Below are 18,617 nucleotides of genomic sequence, written 5' to 3'. Positions count from 1 at the left end.
AAAAACAATGCATATCTGTGAGTATATCCTGTACTTCCTCTATGCCAGTATTTTTTAAAACATCTTCTTGACAGGGAGTGTTTTAAAAAAATAGGAAATATAGTTACCAAATTACTGACTTTCCTAGGTGTTGGGAGATAGAGGGAAGTTTCTCCCTCCCTGATTATATAAAAAGTGTGTAGTGAGAGTTGACTTTCTGGTTGATCGTTTGGCCACGTGGCTTCAGGAACAATAGAGCCAGCATGGGTTAGAATTTTCATTCTCACGCTTGAACCCCGGCCCTGTGATTATGAGCTGTGAGGTCTTGGCAAGTTATCTGTCTTTGCTACAGTCCCCTCATTTATAAAACAGTGTTGATAATAGTTGATAGTAGTGTTTAGCTGGTAGGACAAAATGAGGTGACATAAATAAAACACCTCATACAGGGCCTGCTCCCTGTTATGTACTGAGTCAGCGTTAGCTGCAGCAGGTGGCAGTACTAAAGCAAAGCAAGACAGAAGTCTCCAGGCCTTAATGAGCTAGTTACTCACCAGCTGATTCTGATTGAGAGAATTTTGAAGAATTCTGTTCTGCGGTTGCCATTTTAAGTTTGTCCAGCCTGCAGCCCTGCGATTTATACTCTTTGACATCTGTCAGAGCCATGAAGAATGTTTGTTTAGGAGTCACTGCTTAAGAAAATGCTTCTGCTGTTTTTGAGAAATATACCACTATCTTCTTGTCAGTAAGATCCTGCCGTGTGCGGTGCCAGGACAGAAGTGACCTCATGGGATATGACTCAAGAAGTAGTCCTTTTTTTTTTTTTTTTTTAATTTTAAAAAGACAGAGTCTTGCTCTATCACCTAGACTGGAGTGCAGTGGGGCAATCTCGGCTCACTGCAACCTCCGTCTTCTGGATTCAAGCAGTTCTGGTGCCTCATTCTCCCAAAAAGCTGGGACTACAGGCATGCGCCACCATGGCCAGCTAATTGTATTTTTAGTAGAGGCAGGGTTTTGCCAAGTTGCCCAGGCTGATCTCAAACTCCTGAGCTCAAGCGATCTGCCCGCTCCCAAAGTGCTGAGATTACAGCATGAGCCACCGCATCTGGCCGATAGTCTCTTTGTCATGATTTTAAAAATCATCTTGTTGGCCAAGACCACGTCTGCCCTGTGAGCACAGACCCTCGCCCTCGCTTCTCTGCCGCTTGTCCACACCCGCTGCCAGCTCACCATAGATGATGATATTGCTGTGCCCATCGTCAACAATGACTCCAGCATGTGCAAGGGTGGCTTCGCAGGCGACGATGCCCCCCGGGCTGTCTTCCCCTCCATCGTGTGGCACCCCAAGCACCAGGGTGTGATGATGGGCATGGGTCAGAAGGACTCCCATGTGGGCGACTAGGCCCAGAGCAGGAGAGGGAGGCATCCTGACCCTGAAGTGCCCCATCGAGCATGGCATCGTCACCAACTGGGATGGCATGGAGAAGACCTGGCACCACACCTTCTATAAGGAGCTGCATGTGGCTCCTGAGGAGCCCCATGCTGTGACCAAGGTCCCCCTGAACCCCAAGGCCAGCCGCACGAAGATGACCCAGATCATGTTTGAGACCTTCAACACCCCAGCCATGTACATGGCCATCCAGGCCGTGTGTCCCTGTATACCTGTGGCTGTACCACTGGTATCATGATGGACTCCGGTGATGGGGTCACCCACAGTGTGCCCATCTACGAGGGGTATGCCCTCCCCGACGCCATCCTGTGTCTGGACCTGGCTGGCCGGGACCTGACTGAGTACCTCGTGAAGATCCTCACTGAGTGGGATTTCATGCATGACATCAAGGAGAAGCTGTGCTGTGTTGCCCTGGACTTCGAGCAGGAGATGGCCATGGTGGCCTCCAGCTCCTCCCTGGAGAAGAGCTGCGAGCTGCCTGATGGCCAGGTCATCACCATTGGCAATGAGTGGGCCTGCTGCCCCGAGGCACTCTTACAGCTTTCCTTCCTGGGCATAGAATCCTGTGGCATCCATGAAACTACCTTCAACTCCATTATGAAATGTGACGTGGATATCCACAAAGACCTGTATGCCAACACAGTGCTGTCTGGCAGCACCACCATGTACCCTAGTGTTGCCAGCAGGATGCAGAGGGAGATCACCGCTCTGGTGCCCAGCACGATGAGGATCAAGATCATTGCTCCTCCCGAGCGCAAGCACTCTGTGTGGATTGGTGGCTGCATCCTGGCCTCACTGTCCACCTTCCAGCAGGTGTGGATCAGCAAGTAGGAGTATGATGAGTCTGGCTCCATCGTCCATCTTCCAAATGCTTCTAGGCAGACTGTGACTTAGTTGTGTTACACCCTTTCTTGACAAAACCTAACTTGTGCAGAAAAGAAGATGAGATTGGCATGGCTTTATTTGTTTTTGTTTTGTTTTGTTTTTGTTTTGTTTTGTTTTTGTTTTTGTGTTTTTGTGGTTTGAATCAGGATTTAAAAACTGGAACGGGGGGTGACAGCAGTTGGTTGGAGCGAGCATCCCCCAAAGTTCTACAATGTGGCCGAGGACTTTGTTTCTTGTTTGTACATTGTTCTTTTTTTTACTAGTCATTCCCAATACCGTGAGATGCATTGTTACAAGAAATTGTTTGCCCTCCTAAAAGCCACCCCACTTCTCTCTAAGGAGAATGGCCCGGTCCTGTCCTAAGTCCACACAGGGGAGGTTTCATGTGATTTATGTAATGCAAAATTTTTAAAATCTTTGCCTTAATACTTTTTTATTTTGTTTTATTTTGAATGATCAGCCTTCGTGGCCCCCCTCTTTTGTCCCCCAACTTGAGATGTATGAAGGCTTTTGTTCTCCCTGGGAGTGGGTGTATGCAGCCAGGGCTTACCTGTACATTGACTTGAGACCAGTTGAATAAAAGTGCACACCTTAAAAAAAAAATCACCGGGTGCGGTGCCTCATGCCTGTAATCACAGCACTTTGGGAGGCTGAGGCGGGTGGATCACCTGAGGTCAGGAGTTCAAGACCAGCCTGGCCAACACAGTGAAACCCCGTCTCTACAAAAAAAGAAAAAAACAACAACCCAGAATTAGCTGGGCATGATGGCGGGTGCCTGTAATCTCAGCTGCTCGGGAGGCTGAGGCGGAAGAATCGCTTGAACCGGGGAGGTGGAGGTTGCAGTGCGCCAAGATCATGCCATTGCACTTCAGCCTGGGGGACAGAGCAAGACTCTGTCATTAAAAAAAAAAAATATCAGCTTGTTGAAATGTAGTATTTGATTATATATGTGCAAAATATTTAAGTTTTAAAGCACAATGATTTTGAATATTCCAAACTCACCCAGCAGTCAACAACTGCAACATTAACAACACTGCTCAGGGACCACTCCCTTGTAGTCCTTTCCTGCTATGCCACTCCCGTCACTCTGGAGTGGCCTGAATTTTGTGTTTGATTTTTACTTTGTAAAAAATAGTTTTCTCAGGCATGCACATATTTTAACACAATATGTTTAGTTTGGCGTACTTTTGACCTTATTAAAAATAGTATCACTTTATGTAGTTTTCTGGGACTTTGATTTTTCACCCAACAGTATTTCCCAGTTGATACATACTATTTTGTAAGTTATTGTAATGTTCATTCATTTTCTTTGCTGTATAATATTCTACTTTGTGAATATACACCTCTTTTTATTCTGCTGCCAGTGAACATTTTCTTTATTTCTTTTTTTAAAAAATAAATATTGCAGGCCGGGCGCGGTGGCTCAAGCCTGTAATCCCAGCACTTTGGGAGGCTGAGATGGGCGGATCACGAGGTCAGGAGACCATGCTGGCTAACACGGTGAAACCCCGTCTCTACTAAAAAATACAAAAAATTAGCCGGGCGAGGTGGCGGGCGCCTGTAGTCCCAGGTACTCCGGAGGCTGAGGCAGGAGAATGGCGTGAACCCAGGAGGCAGAGCTTGCAGTGAGCTGAGATCCGGCCACTGCACTCCAGCCTGGGCGACAGAGCGAGACTCCGTCTCAAAAAAAAAAAAAAAAAAAAAAAAAATATATATATATATATATATTGCTGCTATGAACACATTCCATACATGGTACCTGGTCTACACGTGTAAAAGTTTCTTGAAGGTATTTACGTAGGAATGGAAATGCTGGCTCATAGAGTGTTTAACTTTACCAGATACTGTTGAATTGCTTTTCTAAGAGTTTGTATCACTTTATATTCCTTTAGCACTGCGTATCATTTTTGTTTTTTTTTGAGACAGGGTCTTGCCGTGTCAACCAGGCTGGAGTACAATGCTGCGATCTTGGCTCACTGTAACCTCAGATTCCTGGGCTCAAGTGGTCCTCCCACCTCAGCCTCCTGAGTAGCAGGGACCACAAGCTTGCACCATCATACTGGACTAATTTTTATATTTTTTATCAAGACGGTGTTTCGCCATGGTGCCCAGGCTTATCTCAAACTCCTGGGCTCGAGTGACTGCCTGCCTCGGCCTTCCAAAGTATTAGGATTATAGGCATGTGCTACTGTGCCCAGCTTATAATCATTATTAAGACAGCTTTATTGAGCTATAATTTATATAATACAAAATTCACCCATTTTAAGTGTATATGTCAGTGATTTTCATGGAGCCATCACCAGTCTAGTCGCAGAACATTTCCAACAGCTTTAAAAGCTTCTTCATGCTGATCCAGTCTTCACACTTAATGTATTATGACTTGATGTCATTCCTGTGCCTGTAAAATATGTCATGTGAATTTGCACCTCTCTGATTAAAAATGGCTTAGAATATCTTTTCATGTCTTTATCGGCCATTCATATTCCTGTCTTTATGAACTGTCCTCTATTTTCCTATTAGATTGTTTGGCTTTTTTAAAATTTGGAATTCTTTGTTTATTCTGGATACCAAAAACTATGCCAGTTATATTTGTTGAATTATTTGCTCCAGTTGTGGCCTTTCTTTTCACTATTTTGTTTGTCTTATTTACAGTATCTTTTAATGAACAAATGTTTTAATTTTAATTTTAATAGATTTTTACTAATTTATTTAGTTTTTTTTTTATTTCTCATTGTTCCTGGACTGATTAGATTCTGTCTTATAATGTTGGGTATTCTATCCTCAGTGTTGCTTAACTTACCTTTCAGACTTTCAATCTCATTGTATTTCTGTACTGTACTATGTTAATGTCCTAAATATTATCTGCTGGTTAACTACTTTTCTTGCTTGTTAATACTGGTTAACTGCTTCTCTTATTTAACTCTTTCACTGAGTTTTTAGTTTAATGATGATATATTTCTTTTTGAGTTCACCTCTCCCTTCAGGTTGGACTGGACATTCCAAATAGTTTATTTTTCTTTGCTTGTCTTAGTGATTCTATTTTTTATTTCTTTAAACATTTCTTATTCCTTGATGACAGAATAAGACAATTCAGTATTGATGGTCCTACCTGAGGGGCTGTTCTGAACAATTTGTTCGTTATTTCTGCTATCTCTCTGCGGTGTTGGCTTTTTTCCTGGTACGCACAGTGATCTTTGTTTGTATGCTTAGACTTGATCTTAATTTGTGGAATAATTCTGGATCTAAATGTATGATTCTTTTCTCCCAAGAGGATTGCCTGGAACCAGGAAACTCCATTAACTTCACACTCTCAGTAGTCTAGACTCAAGGTGGGAGTCTCAAGCTCTCTGCAGTCTTTTATTTGACTGTACATTTTCCCCCTTTTTTCTCTGTCCTTTTTGCACTCATATTTGCCTTTATCTTTTTTTGTGACACTTTCACTGCAGAATTATTTTGTTTCTTTCAAAACTTGCTATATGATGGTTATTGTTGAGAATTCTAGAACACAAAGCACTGCTGTAAAATCGTAGGTATTTGATGTATAAAAATGCAAAAGGGAAAATAGTTTCATTTTAAAATACAGATTTAGGGAATATAAAACATTTATAAAAAAGAAGCAGCAAAAAAGCTATCATGTCAAACATTGTAATTAACTATAAGCAAAATGTACTCCATATGAGCCTAATCTTACTGTGTAAAGATCCAGGGAAATCCTCAGTCTATTTTAAAGTGTAGACCACAGCTTTCAATTTAGGTATTAGAAGGCTATTTTCTTTTATGGAGAAAAGACTACACATTGTGGTGTGAAATGGACTGAATTTTGAAATCTTTAAAGAACTAACCAAATTTTATTTTTTTCTCCATGCACGTTACCTTTGAAACTTCAAGGGCTTGTTCCAGCTGTATGAATTTGTGGCAGTATTTTATATTAGCCTAGCTTTAAGTTGCCAGCACAGTAGTAGAGTTTGGTGGATGGTCTTTTCTTTAAAGACACAGTCTTCTAGTCTGGGCTTGGATAAGAGTCCCAAAACGGGATAATACAAGTCAAATGAAGAAAGGCATAAATTTGTCTGTTGTTTTCCCTTTGACACAGGGTCTCATTTTGTTACCCAGGCTAGAGTGCAGTAGCACCATCATTGCTCCCTGCAGCCGTGACCTCCTGGGCTCAAACCATTCCCCCACCTCAGCTTCCCTAGTAGCTGGGACTACAGGCACGTGCCACTACGCCTGGCTATTTTTTTTTTTTTTGGACAATTTTTTTTTTTTTTTCCCCTGGTAGAGATAGGGTCCCACTATTGTTACCCAGGCTGGTTTTGAACTCTTGGGCTCACCCCATCTCTACTAAAAATACAAAAAATTAGCTGGGCGTGGTGGTGGGTACTTGTAGTCCCAGCTACTTGGGAGGCTGAGGCAGGAGAATGGCGTGAACCTAGGAGGCGGAGCTTGCAGTGAGCTGAGATCACGCCACTGCACTCCAACCTGGGTGACAGAGTGAGACTCCATCTCAAAACAACAACAACAACAACAACAAAAACTCTTGGGCTCAAGCAGTCCTCCTGCCTTGGCCTCCCAAAATGATATGGGTTTACAAGCGTGAGCCACTACGCCTGGCCAAATTTGTCTTTTTAAAATTCTTAAAAATGAGTATTTTTTATTTAAAAATTTTAAGTGTTTTTACCCTTAAAAATCAAGAAATGGCTGGGTGCGGTGGCTCACACCTGTAATCCCAGCACTCTGGAAGGCTGAGGCGGGCGGATCATGAGGTTAGGAGATTGAGACCATCCTGGCTAACATGGTGAAACCCTGTCTCTACTAAAAATACAGAAAATTAGCCGGGCGTGGTGACAGGCGCCTGTAGTCCCAGCTAGTTGGGAGGCTGAGGCAGGAGAATGACGTGAACCCGGGAGGCAGAGCTTTCAGTGAGCCGAGATTGCGCCACTGCACTCCAGCCTGGGCAACAGAGCGAGACTCTGTCTCAAAAAAAAAAAAAAAAAAAAAAGAAAAAATTAAGAAATGTGGCTGGGCACGGTGGCTTGTGCCTATAATCTCAGCACTTTGGGAGGCCGAGGCAGGAGGATCACTTGAGGTCAGGAGATCAGCCTGGCCAACATGGTGAAACCCTGTCCCTACTAAAACAAACAGAAATTAGCTGGGTCTGGTGGCATGTGCCTATAATCCCAGCTACTCAGGAGGCTGAGGGCAGGAGAATTGCTTGAACCCGGGAGGTGGAGGTTGCAGTGAGCAGAGATCATGCCATTGCACTCCAGCCTGGCTGACAGAGTGAGACTCCATCCCTCCCCTCCTCGCTAAAAAATGAAAGAAAAAAAAAAAAGCTGCACAGTAATGTGTTAATGAGAAATGCCGTGTCACAATGCTGAAATATAAAAATGAGACCAATACCAGTATTTATGAAGGGATTGTTTACAAAGAGTTATGATGTACTGGACAGACAATACATTTGCTGTTGAGGAGACTAACTGCTCTGTTCTAATTTCCTTTTTTTTTTTTTGACAGGGTCTCCCTCTGTCACCCAGGCTGGAGTGCACTGGCACAGTCATGGCTCACTGCAGCCTTGACCTCCCAGGCTTAGGTGCTCTTCCCACCTCAGCCTCCTGAGTAGCTAGGACTACAGGCGTGTGCCACCATGCCCACCTGATTATTGTATATTTTATAGAAATGGGGTTTTGCTATGTTGTCTTGGCTGGTCTTGATCTGCTGGGCTCAAGTGATCTGCCTGCCTTGGCCTCCTGAAATGCTAGGATTACAGGCATGAGCCACTGCACTTTGGCCTGTGTTCTAATTTTCTCTTTTTCTTTCTTTTTTTTTTTGAGACAGTCTTGCTTTCTCACCCAGGCTGGAGTGCAGTGACTCAATCTCGGCTCACTGCACCCTCTGCCTCCTGGGTTCAAGTGATTCTCCTGCCTCAGCCTCCCTAGTAGTTGGAACGACAGGCGTCTGCCACTATGCCTGGCTAATTTTTGTATTTTTAGTAGAGACGGGGTTTCACCATGTTGGCCAGGCTGGTCTCAAACTCCTGATGTTGTGATCTGCCCCCCCACTTTGGCCTCCCAAAGCGCTGGGGTTACAGGCATGAGTCACCGTGTCCAGCCCTTGGTTCTAATTTTCAAACAAGGAGTCCTGTAAGTTACTGACTGGACACCTTCCTTTCATCTGTAAAATGAGATGGTGTTTTGCTTTTGTTTTCCTAGCATGATGGTTATGCCACCTCTTGTTTCTTTCCAGTTATTCTGTGTGAGATGGTGGAGCATGCCATGTTGTTAGGTAGAAGACATGTCCCCGGCTCTACAGTTAGCAAGCTTTGAGATAGGTAATTTAATTGGGTGCTAGCTATGTCAGCCCTTGGAAAGACCAAGAGCACATCTAAATGTAACTTGGTGATGGGCATTTTTGTAGTGGAAGAAAGACTGTAGTCCTGTCCATTTGTATATTCTTTTTGATGACTTCATTTGAGTTACGGGGTAGACCTGGAAACTTGAGAATCTTTAACAGGTTCTTTCAGTATTTTCTCAGATTCTTACAGAATCCAGGTAGCAGATCTTCTTTTTTTAATAATTGGATTTTCTAATGAAGTGGTAGTTCCCTCTGTGAATTCTTGCATTTCAAAAATTTTTGTTGGTCGTTATTGGCCCGGTTTGGAGTTGGCTCTGTGGCCCTGAAACTCAAGAGGAAGATGGGGGCTCCTAGCTTTGTTTGGAAATCAGCCCCATGAGGCTAATATTGAAGGTGCTGAGGGTGACAGCAGGAAATGGGAATGATGTTGTTGAGGGTGGAATATAGAGTGATAACTGTGAAGATGTGGAAAGACTTAAGAGAGTGACAGGTTAGTGGTTTTAACCTAATTTTGGGGAACAAGATTCATATAGACTTTTTCTCTTCTATTATATGGAAAGTACCATACAAATATTAGTAATAATCATATATGTCAGTTTATCAATTTTTCTGTAGCCAGCTATGCTTTTATGTACAACATAGGAGAAAGCAGCCCCTAAAATATTGCCAGAGTGAAGAACACACGTTTTGTGTGCTTGGTTGGAAGTGTTTCCGTAGTCATCCAGGGTTTCTTTCACAGTGACCGTGTTGATATTATAGCAGTTTCTCAGGTTTATGGGCAAGTGACTATAGCTATTCCACTTGGTGGACAAAGCAGAATGCATTATCAGGCCATCTTTGGTGCACTTCACAGAATTGTCACCTGTGCCTGGCGAATGGCTAAGTTCTAGCAGACCCTCCCTGCCATTCTGCTGCCTCACAGAGACTCCTCTTAAGAAGTTATACAGTTTTGTTTAGGACTGTGCTAGATCCCACTTATCCTGGTGCTGGTTATTCAGTTTTCATTATTGCTCAGGCTTTTATTTTGCCTTTTTTCTTTGGCCATTTGCATATTGGTTATGGAACAGAGAGATAAAACATGCGCGTAGAGTGGATTCCTGTTAGGTTCCTGCCACTTGTGCAGTCTCGCTCCAGTTACTGGACACGTTTATGGAGTAACTGATACAGCTGTTTAGTATTGGACAAATATGTGATTCACTTTAAAGTAGTAAGCTCAAAACCACTAACTTCATATTTATAGCCTGTCTCCAAAACTCCTCCTTCCTTTATTCTTTTAAAATTGCTGTAATAAGTATGGATTCTTTAATGCCTGCTACATTTTTTGCAGATTTGGCCACAGATTTATTTGCTTTTATCCACATTTCTTTTTTTCTTTTTTTTTTTGAGATGGAGTCTCGCTCTGTCATCCAGGCTGTAATGCAGTACCATGTGATCTCAGCTCACTGCAATCTCCGCCTCCTGGGTTCAAGTGATTCTCTTGTCTCAGTCTCCTGAGTAGCTAGGATTATAGGCCCACACCACCATACCTGGCTAATTTTTTTTTTATTTTTAGTAGAGATGGAGTTTCACCATGTTGACTAGGGTAGTCTAGAACTGACCCCAAGTGATCCGTCCGCCTTGGGGTCCCAAAGTGCTGGGATTATAGACGTGAGCTACTGCGCCTGGCCTGATCCACATGTTTTTAAAAGTTGGTTAATGTCACATAAAATTGGGATTTGGGGCTTAAAAAAAATCAGAAAATCTGGCAGCATTCCCAGTGACTGAGTAATGGCTGTCTCCTTTAGACAGGATAGTATGTTGTCTCCAAATACACATCACCCTCCATACCCACCATTTTTAATATACACCTGGCTGCCTTCACTAATTGCTGTTACCTGCCTGGCTCTTTGGGCACCTGAGTTTGTAATTCCTGCTTTATTACTGAGCTCTCCACTTCCTGCTGTGCTCTTGTACTCTTTGTTTTTTGTTTTCTTTTTTTGGAGACAGAGTCTCGCTCTGTTGGCCAGGCTGCAGTGTAGTGGTACAGTCTTGGCTTACTATAATTTCCGCCTCCTGGGTTCAAGTGATTCTTGTGCCTCAGCCTCCCAGGTAGCTGGGATTACAGGCGTGTGCCACCATGCCTGGCTAATTTTTGTATTTTTATAGAGATGGGGTTTTACCATATTGCCCAGACTGGTCTTGAACTCCTGACCTCAGGTGATCCTCCCATCTCTGCCTCCCAAAGTGCTGGGATTACAGGCATGAGCCACTGTGCCCGGCCTCCTGCTGTGCTCTTTGGAACAGGATACTGACTGCCCTCTTTGAGGTGGAATGGGCTGTGAATCCGTTGAGATGCCCCTCAAAAAAGCTGTGGTCTGAACCGTCTCCCTATCTTTTAAAATGAAAATTTTAGGCTGTTGTGGGTAGGGGAACCATCGTGGGGAAGGATGGTGTGCGAAAAATGTGAAAAGAAACTTGGTACTGTTACCACTCCAGATACATGGAAAGATGGTGCTAGGAATACCACAGAAAGTGGTGGGAGAAAGCTGAATGAAAATAAAGCTTTGACTTCAAAAAAAAGCAAGATTTGATCCATATGGAAAGAATAAGTTCTCCACTTGCAGAATTTGTAAAAGTTCTGTGCACCGACCAGGTTCTCATTACTGCCAGGGCTGTGCTTACAAAAAAGGCATCTGTGCGACGTGTGGAAAAAAGGTTTTGGATAACAAAAACTACAGGCAAACATCTGTCTGGATGTATTGATGGAATTCCTGGCTTTCTAAATGATTTTACTTTCTGCCTTGAATTTTCAAGGCATAGATGTCAATTTACAGAATAACGTGTTTTAAGACAATAAAGTTTAAACCAGAGAATTTGATTGTTACTCATTTTGCTCTCATGTTCTAAACAGCAACAGTGTAACTAGTCTTTTGCCATAAATGGTTATTTTCTTTACAAGCATTTTATTGAACTAAGTGGCAAATTCCACGAAATTATTTCTCAGTTCTGTATGCACTTTTATTTAATATTATTCATGTAATTCTCCCCCCCCTTTATAGATACTGCAAAAGTGAGAAGGAAATAATAGATACTTTGCTCTGAATTTGGCATCCCGAGTTAACAGTTCTCCCCTCACTTCTTTACTGGTGTCACAGTTATTAAAATCAACAGCCTCTTAACTAATTGCAGTTTCATAGGATATATAAATGTTTCAAGCCATTATTGCTGAATGGTTCTTGAGTTATTAACCTAGACCCAAATCAAAGACCAGTTGGATTTATGATGTTTTTTATTTGTTCTTGCAGCCAAAGTGCCAGTTCCGTTAATATGTGACCAAGAACACAAGGAACATCCATATGTCCAAATAAATACACTGAATTTTAGGGAAAAAAACCCGAAAATTTTAGTTAAGCAATTTTTCAAAATATTTTTACTTGTGTTTTGCAACCCTGTCTTTACAGCTGTCCTATAAGGTAGGCATGTGTGGATTTATGTCCTGTTGGGAAGCCGTAGGGCTTTTTCTACTTCTGCTAGGAAGGATGTATTTTCTTGAAAACAATTTCAGTGAAAGATTGGACTTTTCCTGTGGTCCTTTCAAGGTAGCCACAGTCCTCTTGTGGCCCAGTTTGCAGCATCGAACCCTGGGCACAGCTTTGCCATGAAAGGCCATTGAGAAACCATCAGATCCTATAATTGGTTCGTGGTGGAGCCACCATTTGGTTGGAGAACTTTTGATTCCAGTGCAGCACGGTGCTATTCTGACACTGGGTTACTCTTTCAGATTGAAATTCTTCATTCCATTTTACTGTTTGCTGGGTGAGTGCAGCAGTGACACGGTTGTCAAAAGTTTACTAATAATCTATTTTTTGTCTAAAAAAAAAACACCTTTTGTAGTATTTGATGAATATGCCATCTTTTTCTTTTTGAGACATCTTACTCTGTTTCCTAGGCTGGAGTGCAGGGTCATAGTCGTGGCTCACTGCAGCCTCAACTCCCTCCTCAGCCACCTCCTGAGTAGCTGGGGCCTGTGTCATGTGTCACCACACCCGGCTACTTTTTAAAATATTCGGTAGAGATGCGGTCTCTCTCTGTATTGCCCAGGATGGTCTTAAACTCTTGGGCTCAAGTGATCCTCCTGCCTCAGCCTCCCAAAGTGTTGGTATTACGGGCATAAACCATCATTTTTACATACTTTAAAAAAAGCTTATTCTCTGTTTTTCAGTACATTTTATAGTTTTATAAAGTTTGAGTCTTCTCTTTTGTCTTCCTAGTTTTAATCCTTTAGATTATCTTCATTTACAAATATCTTTTGTTGTTTTAATTGCTTGTAATTTACACTGTCTCTTTTTATTTTTAGGTGACATAATCAAATTAAATATGTGTATTTTGACAATAAATGTGACCATACTCCAGCCACCCCTTCACACACCCCGGGTTCTGAAATGCATCTCTGATGTGGTCACAGTAATTTTTTGTTTTACTGACTTGCATTTGCACTACAATGTTTAGGGAACTGCCTATCATAATGTTTCCTTTAATATGTTGTCCCACACAGCACTGTTTTACGTGATGTAAATGTGTTGTACAAACAAGCTTCCATGGTCAAATGATTTTTGGGAAATGCAGAGTTAAGCAGAGTTACACAGGTTTCCTTATGGGTGTCTTTGTGGGGGGTCTGTCAGCACTGTGACTGTCTGAGAGCTGGAGTCAAAGAGGACAAACTTTTTTGGTCTCGGCATCTGATAGGACTGATATTTCTTTTTTTTTTTTTTGACACGGAGTCCTGCTTTGTTGCCCAGGCTGAAGTGCAGTGGCATGATCTCTGCTCACCACAACCTCCGCCTCCCAGGTTCAAGTGATTCTACTGCCTCAGCCTCCTGAGTAGCTGGATTACAGGTGCGCACCACCACGCTGGGCTAATTTTTGTATTTTTAGTAGAGATGGGGTTTCACCATGTTGGTCAGGCTGGTCTTGAACTCCCGACCTCAGGTGATCCGCCTGCCTCGGCCTCCCAAAGTGCTGGGATTACAGGCATGAGCCACCGCGCCCAATCTAGGACCCATATTTCTAATGTTGCAGTGGAAATATTTTGGGAAAAATTGAGCTGCTGTGATTTTTGCATTATTACTTTGTGTAGGTGGAAATGGCTCATTGTTTCTCAAGGTTTCTAACATGGCATGTTGCTGCATTGTCCCTTTAGTTTTGCAATAACTGAGTGCAGTCACTGGAGAGAGTCCAGGATGGCCTGGTTGAGACATTGAAGATTTAGGAATGCATTGATTGATTGATTGATTGAGACAAGATCTTTCTCTGTCACCCAGGCAGGAGTGCAGTGGCGCAATTACTGGCTCACTCCAGCCTCGACCTCCTGGGTTCAATTGATCCTCCTTCCTCAGCCTTCCGTGTAGCTGGGATTACAGGTGCAAGGCACCACACCTGGCTAATTTTAAAATTTTTTGTAGAGACAGGGTCTCACTATGTTGCCCAGGGTGGTCTTGAACTCCTGGCTCAAGTGATTCTCCTGCCTTGGCCTCTGAAAGTGTTGGGATTACAGGCATGAACCACTGTGCCTGGCCTAGGAATACTTTTAAACTGCTGTCTGATTCCTGATAGGAGGAAGATACTATCACTGATTGAAAGGGAATATCCCTGATAAAGTTCTCAGTTACACCTATGTGCACAAATCATGGTCCAATTGTGAGTTGTTTTAGAAAACAGATGCAGGGTACATAAAGGAATGGGGCAGGACAGGCTCCAACTGGGTAATTGGCGTGAAAGGAACAAGGGGCCAGGGGACATGAACTCCTAGGCCTAGGACTCCAGTCAGCCCACTGGAAGTCAGGTGAGTTATGAATATTGCTCATGTGCCTGCTGAACATGTGTGGGAGAGTTTAATTTGAGGGAGACAGAATCCAGGAGGAGACTTTTGTCTGTGAACTTGGGCTGGTGTGCAGCCTTTCTCCTGAAGCCTGATGGAATTAAGCTTTGAACAGTTCGGCAGATTCTCACTTGTCATTGTGGGGCTTGTTTGTAGCTGGGGTGTGGAGACTGCTTTTATGCTAAATCATTCCTGTCACGCGCTCTCAAGTGAAGCAGTCTGCGGTATAAGCCTTGCTGACGTTTGTGTAGAGTGGCTCTGCCGCTGGTGAGAAGAATGCAGCAGCTTCACGTGTTTGCTGCTCCTGAACCTTAGATCTTTGTTGACAGTGATGCTGAGAGAAGAGGATGATATGTCGTATTTCAAAAGGATCAGAACTAAAGCGTAAACCTTTAAAAAGGAAGGTCCGGGAGTCAGATAGATTTAGGTTAATCACTACCACCTACTTCTAGCTAGGAGAATTAATTTTTTCATTTGTTCATTTGGGAATAACATTACCCATTTTATAGGATTAGAATAAATGTAGCATGCAAGTGTGTATAGTGTAATGAGGTAGCATATGGTATAACACTTAATGATAACTAGGTGTGTTTTTGGTCTAAGTGTATGAGACAGACCTGGTGCTCTTCAGAAGAGCCTTTGTGGAGCCTGTTTTTGGAGTCAGCTAACTAGTTTAATAGTAGAGAACAAAAATTGGTGAATTTTGAAGCAATAAGATTTATCTCTCTCTGTTGGTTGTTATTAATATTTGTACAACTGCTTAATTGAAATTATGAGACTTTTTATTTTAGCAAAAGAAATTACTTTTCAGCAACTTTGCCTTGCTGAGAAGAAACTGCTGCAAATATGCTATTTGTCCATTAACGGGGAGAACTTCAGTAGTGAACTTAAACACATTTTATTAAATATCACTTCTGACATGCTTGACTTGTTTTTGGGAGACTTTCCAGTAAGATTTGCTAGAGAATAGTGGTGATATTTATTATATCAGTTCTAAGAATTAAATTTTATTTTATAAAAGTTTATTTTCATTTAGCTTATTTACTGCTCCGAGCAACTCTAGGAGGGTGCAAGAACCCTTGTGTTTCCATAAAGAAAGACTTGATGCTCAGAAAAGCTCTGTGACTTTCTCCTCAGTGACCTGCAGAGCTGAGGTTATAATCTAGGTCTTTTTGTCCAGCACTATTTGATCTCTACCCTCTTCCCCTTATACCATGGGTCTAGGATGTCAAGGGATTCAACCTTGGTTATTTTTAAAAGATAGTGGCAGTCAGAAATAAAACTTAGATGTCTCTATATGTAGAACTTTTAGAGAAATAGTTTGTGTCTAAATTTGCAAGCTCATTTAGTTTAAAAATGGTTCCTATAATATGGTGCTCATTTATTACTTCAGATTCATTGCTTCAGTAATGACTTTTAAATAGAACTCTATTATTAGGGTGATTGGACTGAAGTCTGATTGGACTAGAGTTAAGAGATTGCATCACTATAAATAGAGTGAGATAAAATATTTTACATAATGTGATTGAAGTTTTATGAGGTCTCAAAAGTTGGAACCTAGGATCTTCTCTAAACGGATACTTTGACCAGTTTCAAATAACAAGCTTCTCAGCGTGCGGCTTAAGTTGTAGACAGAGTGGCTACTTAAGAGAATTTGGGAATTAAATTATGTCCTTTGGCATGTTCAATTATGTTACCTGAGTCAGAGTTTCATTAGCTGCTTCATCAATAGTTTTTTAACCCCAAAGCTTTAGAAAGTAAGATTAGCACACTAATTAGAAAATCATTTAAAGACCAAAATGAAAACAGAACAACTCTAAAAGCTTTTAGTGTGTTCAGGAAATGTTAGAAGTGGTCGTATGTGAAGCCATTGGTATAGTTGTTGGAGAGGACAACCTTTGGTAGACATAGATGAATATAATACCCTTCTTTTAGTTTTTATTTTTAAAATAGACATGGGGTCTCGCCATGTTGCCCAGGCTGGTCTTGAGCTCCTAGGCTCAAGTGATCTGCTTTCCTCAGCCTCCCAAAGTGCTGGAATTACAGGCATGAGCCACTGCACCCGGCCAATGCCCTTCTCTAATAGTGCATTAGCACGAAAAGGTTGGAATGGCTTTAAAGGCATTTCAGTTTCCCCGTGATTACATAGGAATGTGCCTAGTCTCTGTTATTTAGAATTTGATAAAAATATATGGGAGAAATGTATAGTTTGTAAAAACTTCTAAGCAGTTGTGAACTGTAGTGAATTCATAAGTGATTGGCTGGGTGCAGTGGCTCATGCTTGTAATCCCAGCACTTTGGGAGGCCTTGGCGGGTGGGTCACTTGAGGCTAGGAGTTCAACACCAGCCTAGGCAACATGGTGAAACTCCTGTCTCTACTAAAAATATAAAACATTAGCTGGGTGTGGTGGCCTGCACCTGTAGTTCCAGCTGTGTGGGAGGCTGAGGCATGAGAATTGGTCAAACCTGGGAGGTAGAGGTTGCAGTGAGCCAAGATTGCACCACTGCACTCCAGCCTGGGCGACAGAGTGAGACTTTGTCTCGGGGGAGGAAAAAAGATTGTTAAGTTCTAATCAAACCAGAATCTTTTCCTGTCACCTTAACTCTTATAGTAGTGACTCTAACCTTCCCTTGCTCTGCCATCACCATCCGTATTGGGTTACTGTTATAAAACTACATTATTCCAGCAATTTTACCAAAGTTTGGATAAGTATTTTTAGTAGGCATTGTGTGTTTAAATTTTTCCACTAACATAAGAGGTTAATATTTAGTTGAAGCATTAGTAGAAGCACAGTGATCAGTGGATACTGCCAAAAGTTTTTCCAATAATTAGAGTGGAATTTTGAGGAAACAGTGTATTACATGCTAAGATTGAATGGATGGGGATGGGAGAAGGATAACAGAAGTCATATTTTGCTATTGGTTTCTTGATGTGATATGTGATGGTGAATATTACCTCTAAACTAATGTGCAAAAAAATCTCAAGAAAACCCAAATCTAAAAACCCCCAAAACAAAAAAGTGTGCCAAAGAGGGAAAGCCCATGCCAGATCATCTGCTTTGAATCAGTAATTTTTTGCTGACAGCCACTGGGGAGTGGGGCTGTAACTTTCATTTCCATTTGGTATCAGGAAGCTATTTGTTATAAATTTCTACCAAATAGTTATATGGAACCCCATTATGCTGGTAGTAATCTTTGACTAATAATAATGGATATATGTATGTGGCTCATGAATAGGGATTGTTTTATTTTTCAATTTTCAGTGAATTAGAATATACAGTGTAATGATTTTGGTGGATAGTGGTTTGATCAGTAAATGCTATATTTCATGGTTTGGTAAGATTTGATTTCTCTCTCTTTTTTTCTCTGTCATTCCAGGGTGTGGATGAATGGAACATAGCTCGCCTGAATACAGTCTTGGATGTGGTTGAAGAAGAGTGTGGCATTTCTATTGAGGGTGTAAATACACCGTATCTATATTTTGGCATGTGGAAGACCACGTTCGCATGGCACACCGAGGACATGGACCTCTATAGCATTAATTATCTCCACTTTGGAGAGCCCAAGTCTTGGCAAGTTACTCGTTAATATTCATTTGCTTTGGAGTTTTGAAATTTGGGCATCAGGCACATATTGAAGAGGATTTTGTTCTTTGATTTGGTGGATTCAGATTTATGTGAGCTGTAAGGAAGTTTTTGACCGTAGTAATTAATTGTCTTCTATTCTGTCTGGGATTGTGCTTGGGAACCATAAACCCCGTGGTAATTTGTACAGTCATGCACTGTATAACAACGTTTAGATCAATGATGGACCGCATATACAATGGTCATCCTGAGTTTACAATGCAATTGGAAAACTCCTTTTCCATGTTTAGATATGTTTAGCTACATAAATACTTTGTAGATAAGTACTTTGTGTTAAAATTGCCTACAATATTTAGTACAGTACAGATTTGTATCCTAGAAGCAATAAGCTATGCCATATAGCCTAGGTCTGTAGTAGATCCACCATCTAGATTTGTGTAAGTCCACTCCATGATGTTCACACAATGGCGAAATTGCCTTACAACATATTTCTCAGAAAGTATCTCTGTTATTA

At 41.9% G+C, this 18,617-nt stretch overlaps 1 protein-coding gene and 2 pseudogenes across 22 annotated transcripts in view; all 3 read left to right on the top strand.

The window, feature by feature from the left end:
• KDM4C (lysine demethylase 4C) overlaps window positions 1-18,617 on the top strand; it is a 417,412-nt gene that overhangs the window by 77,839 nt on the left and 320,956 nt on the right. For all 22 annotated transcript variants that reach the window (XR_012424704.1, XR_010581569.1, XR_010581570.1 and 19 more), the window contains one exon: window positions 17,898-18,091. Coding sequence is in view for 14 of the 22 variants with exons in the window: in XM_065530576.1 (XP_065386648.1) it covers window positions 17,898-18,091 (194 nt within the window). In the remaining 8 variants the exon portion in view is untranslated. The remainder of the gene's footprint in view (window positions 1-17,897; window positions 18,092-18,617) is intronic.
• Window positions 1,126-2,445, top strand: LOC141408659 (actin, cytoplasmic 2-like; annotated as a pseudogene).
• LOC102136383 (cysteine-rich PDZ-binding protein pseudogene) lies at window positions 11,067-11,509 on the top strand (annotated as a pseudogene).

The sequence above is a fragment of the Macaca fascicularis genome, chromosome 15 (assembly GCF_037993035.2).
Source record: "Macaca fascicularis isolate 582-1 chromosome 15, T2T-MFA8v1.1".
NCBI lineage: Eukaryota > Metazoa > Chordata > Mammalia > Primates > Cercopithecidae > Macaca > Macaca fascicularis.
This window is presented reverse-complemented; position numbering and strand designations above follow the sequence as displayed.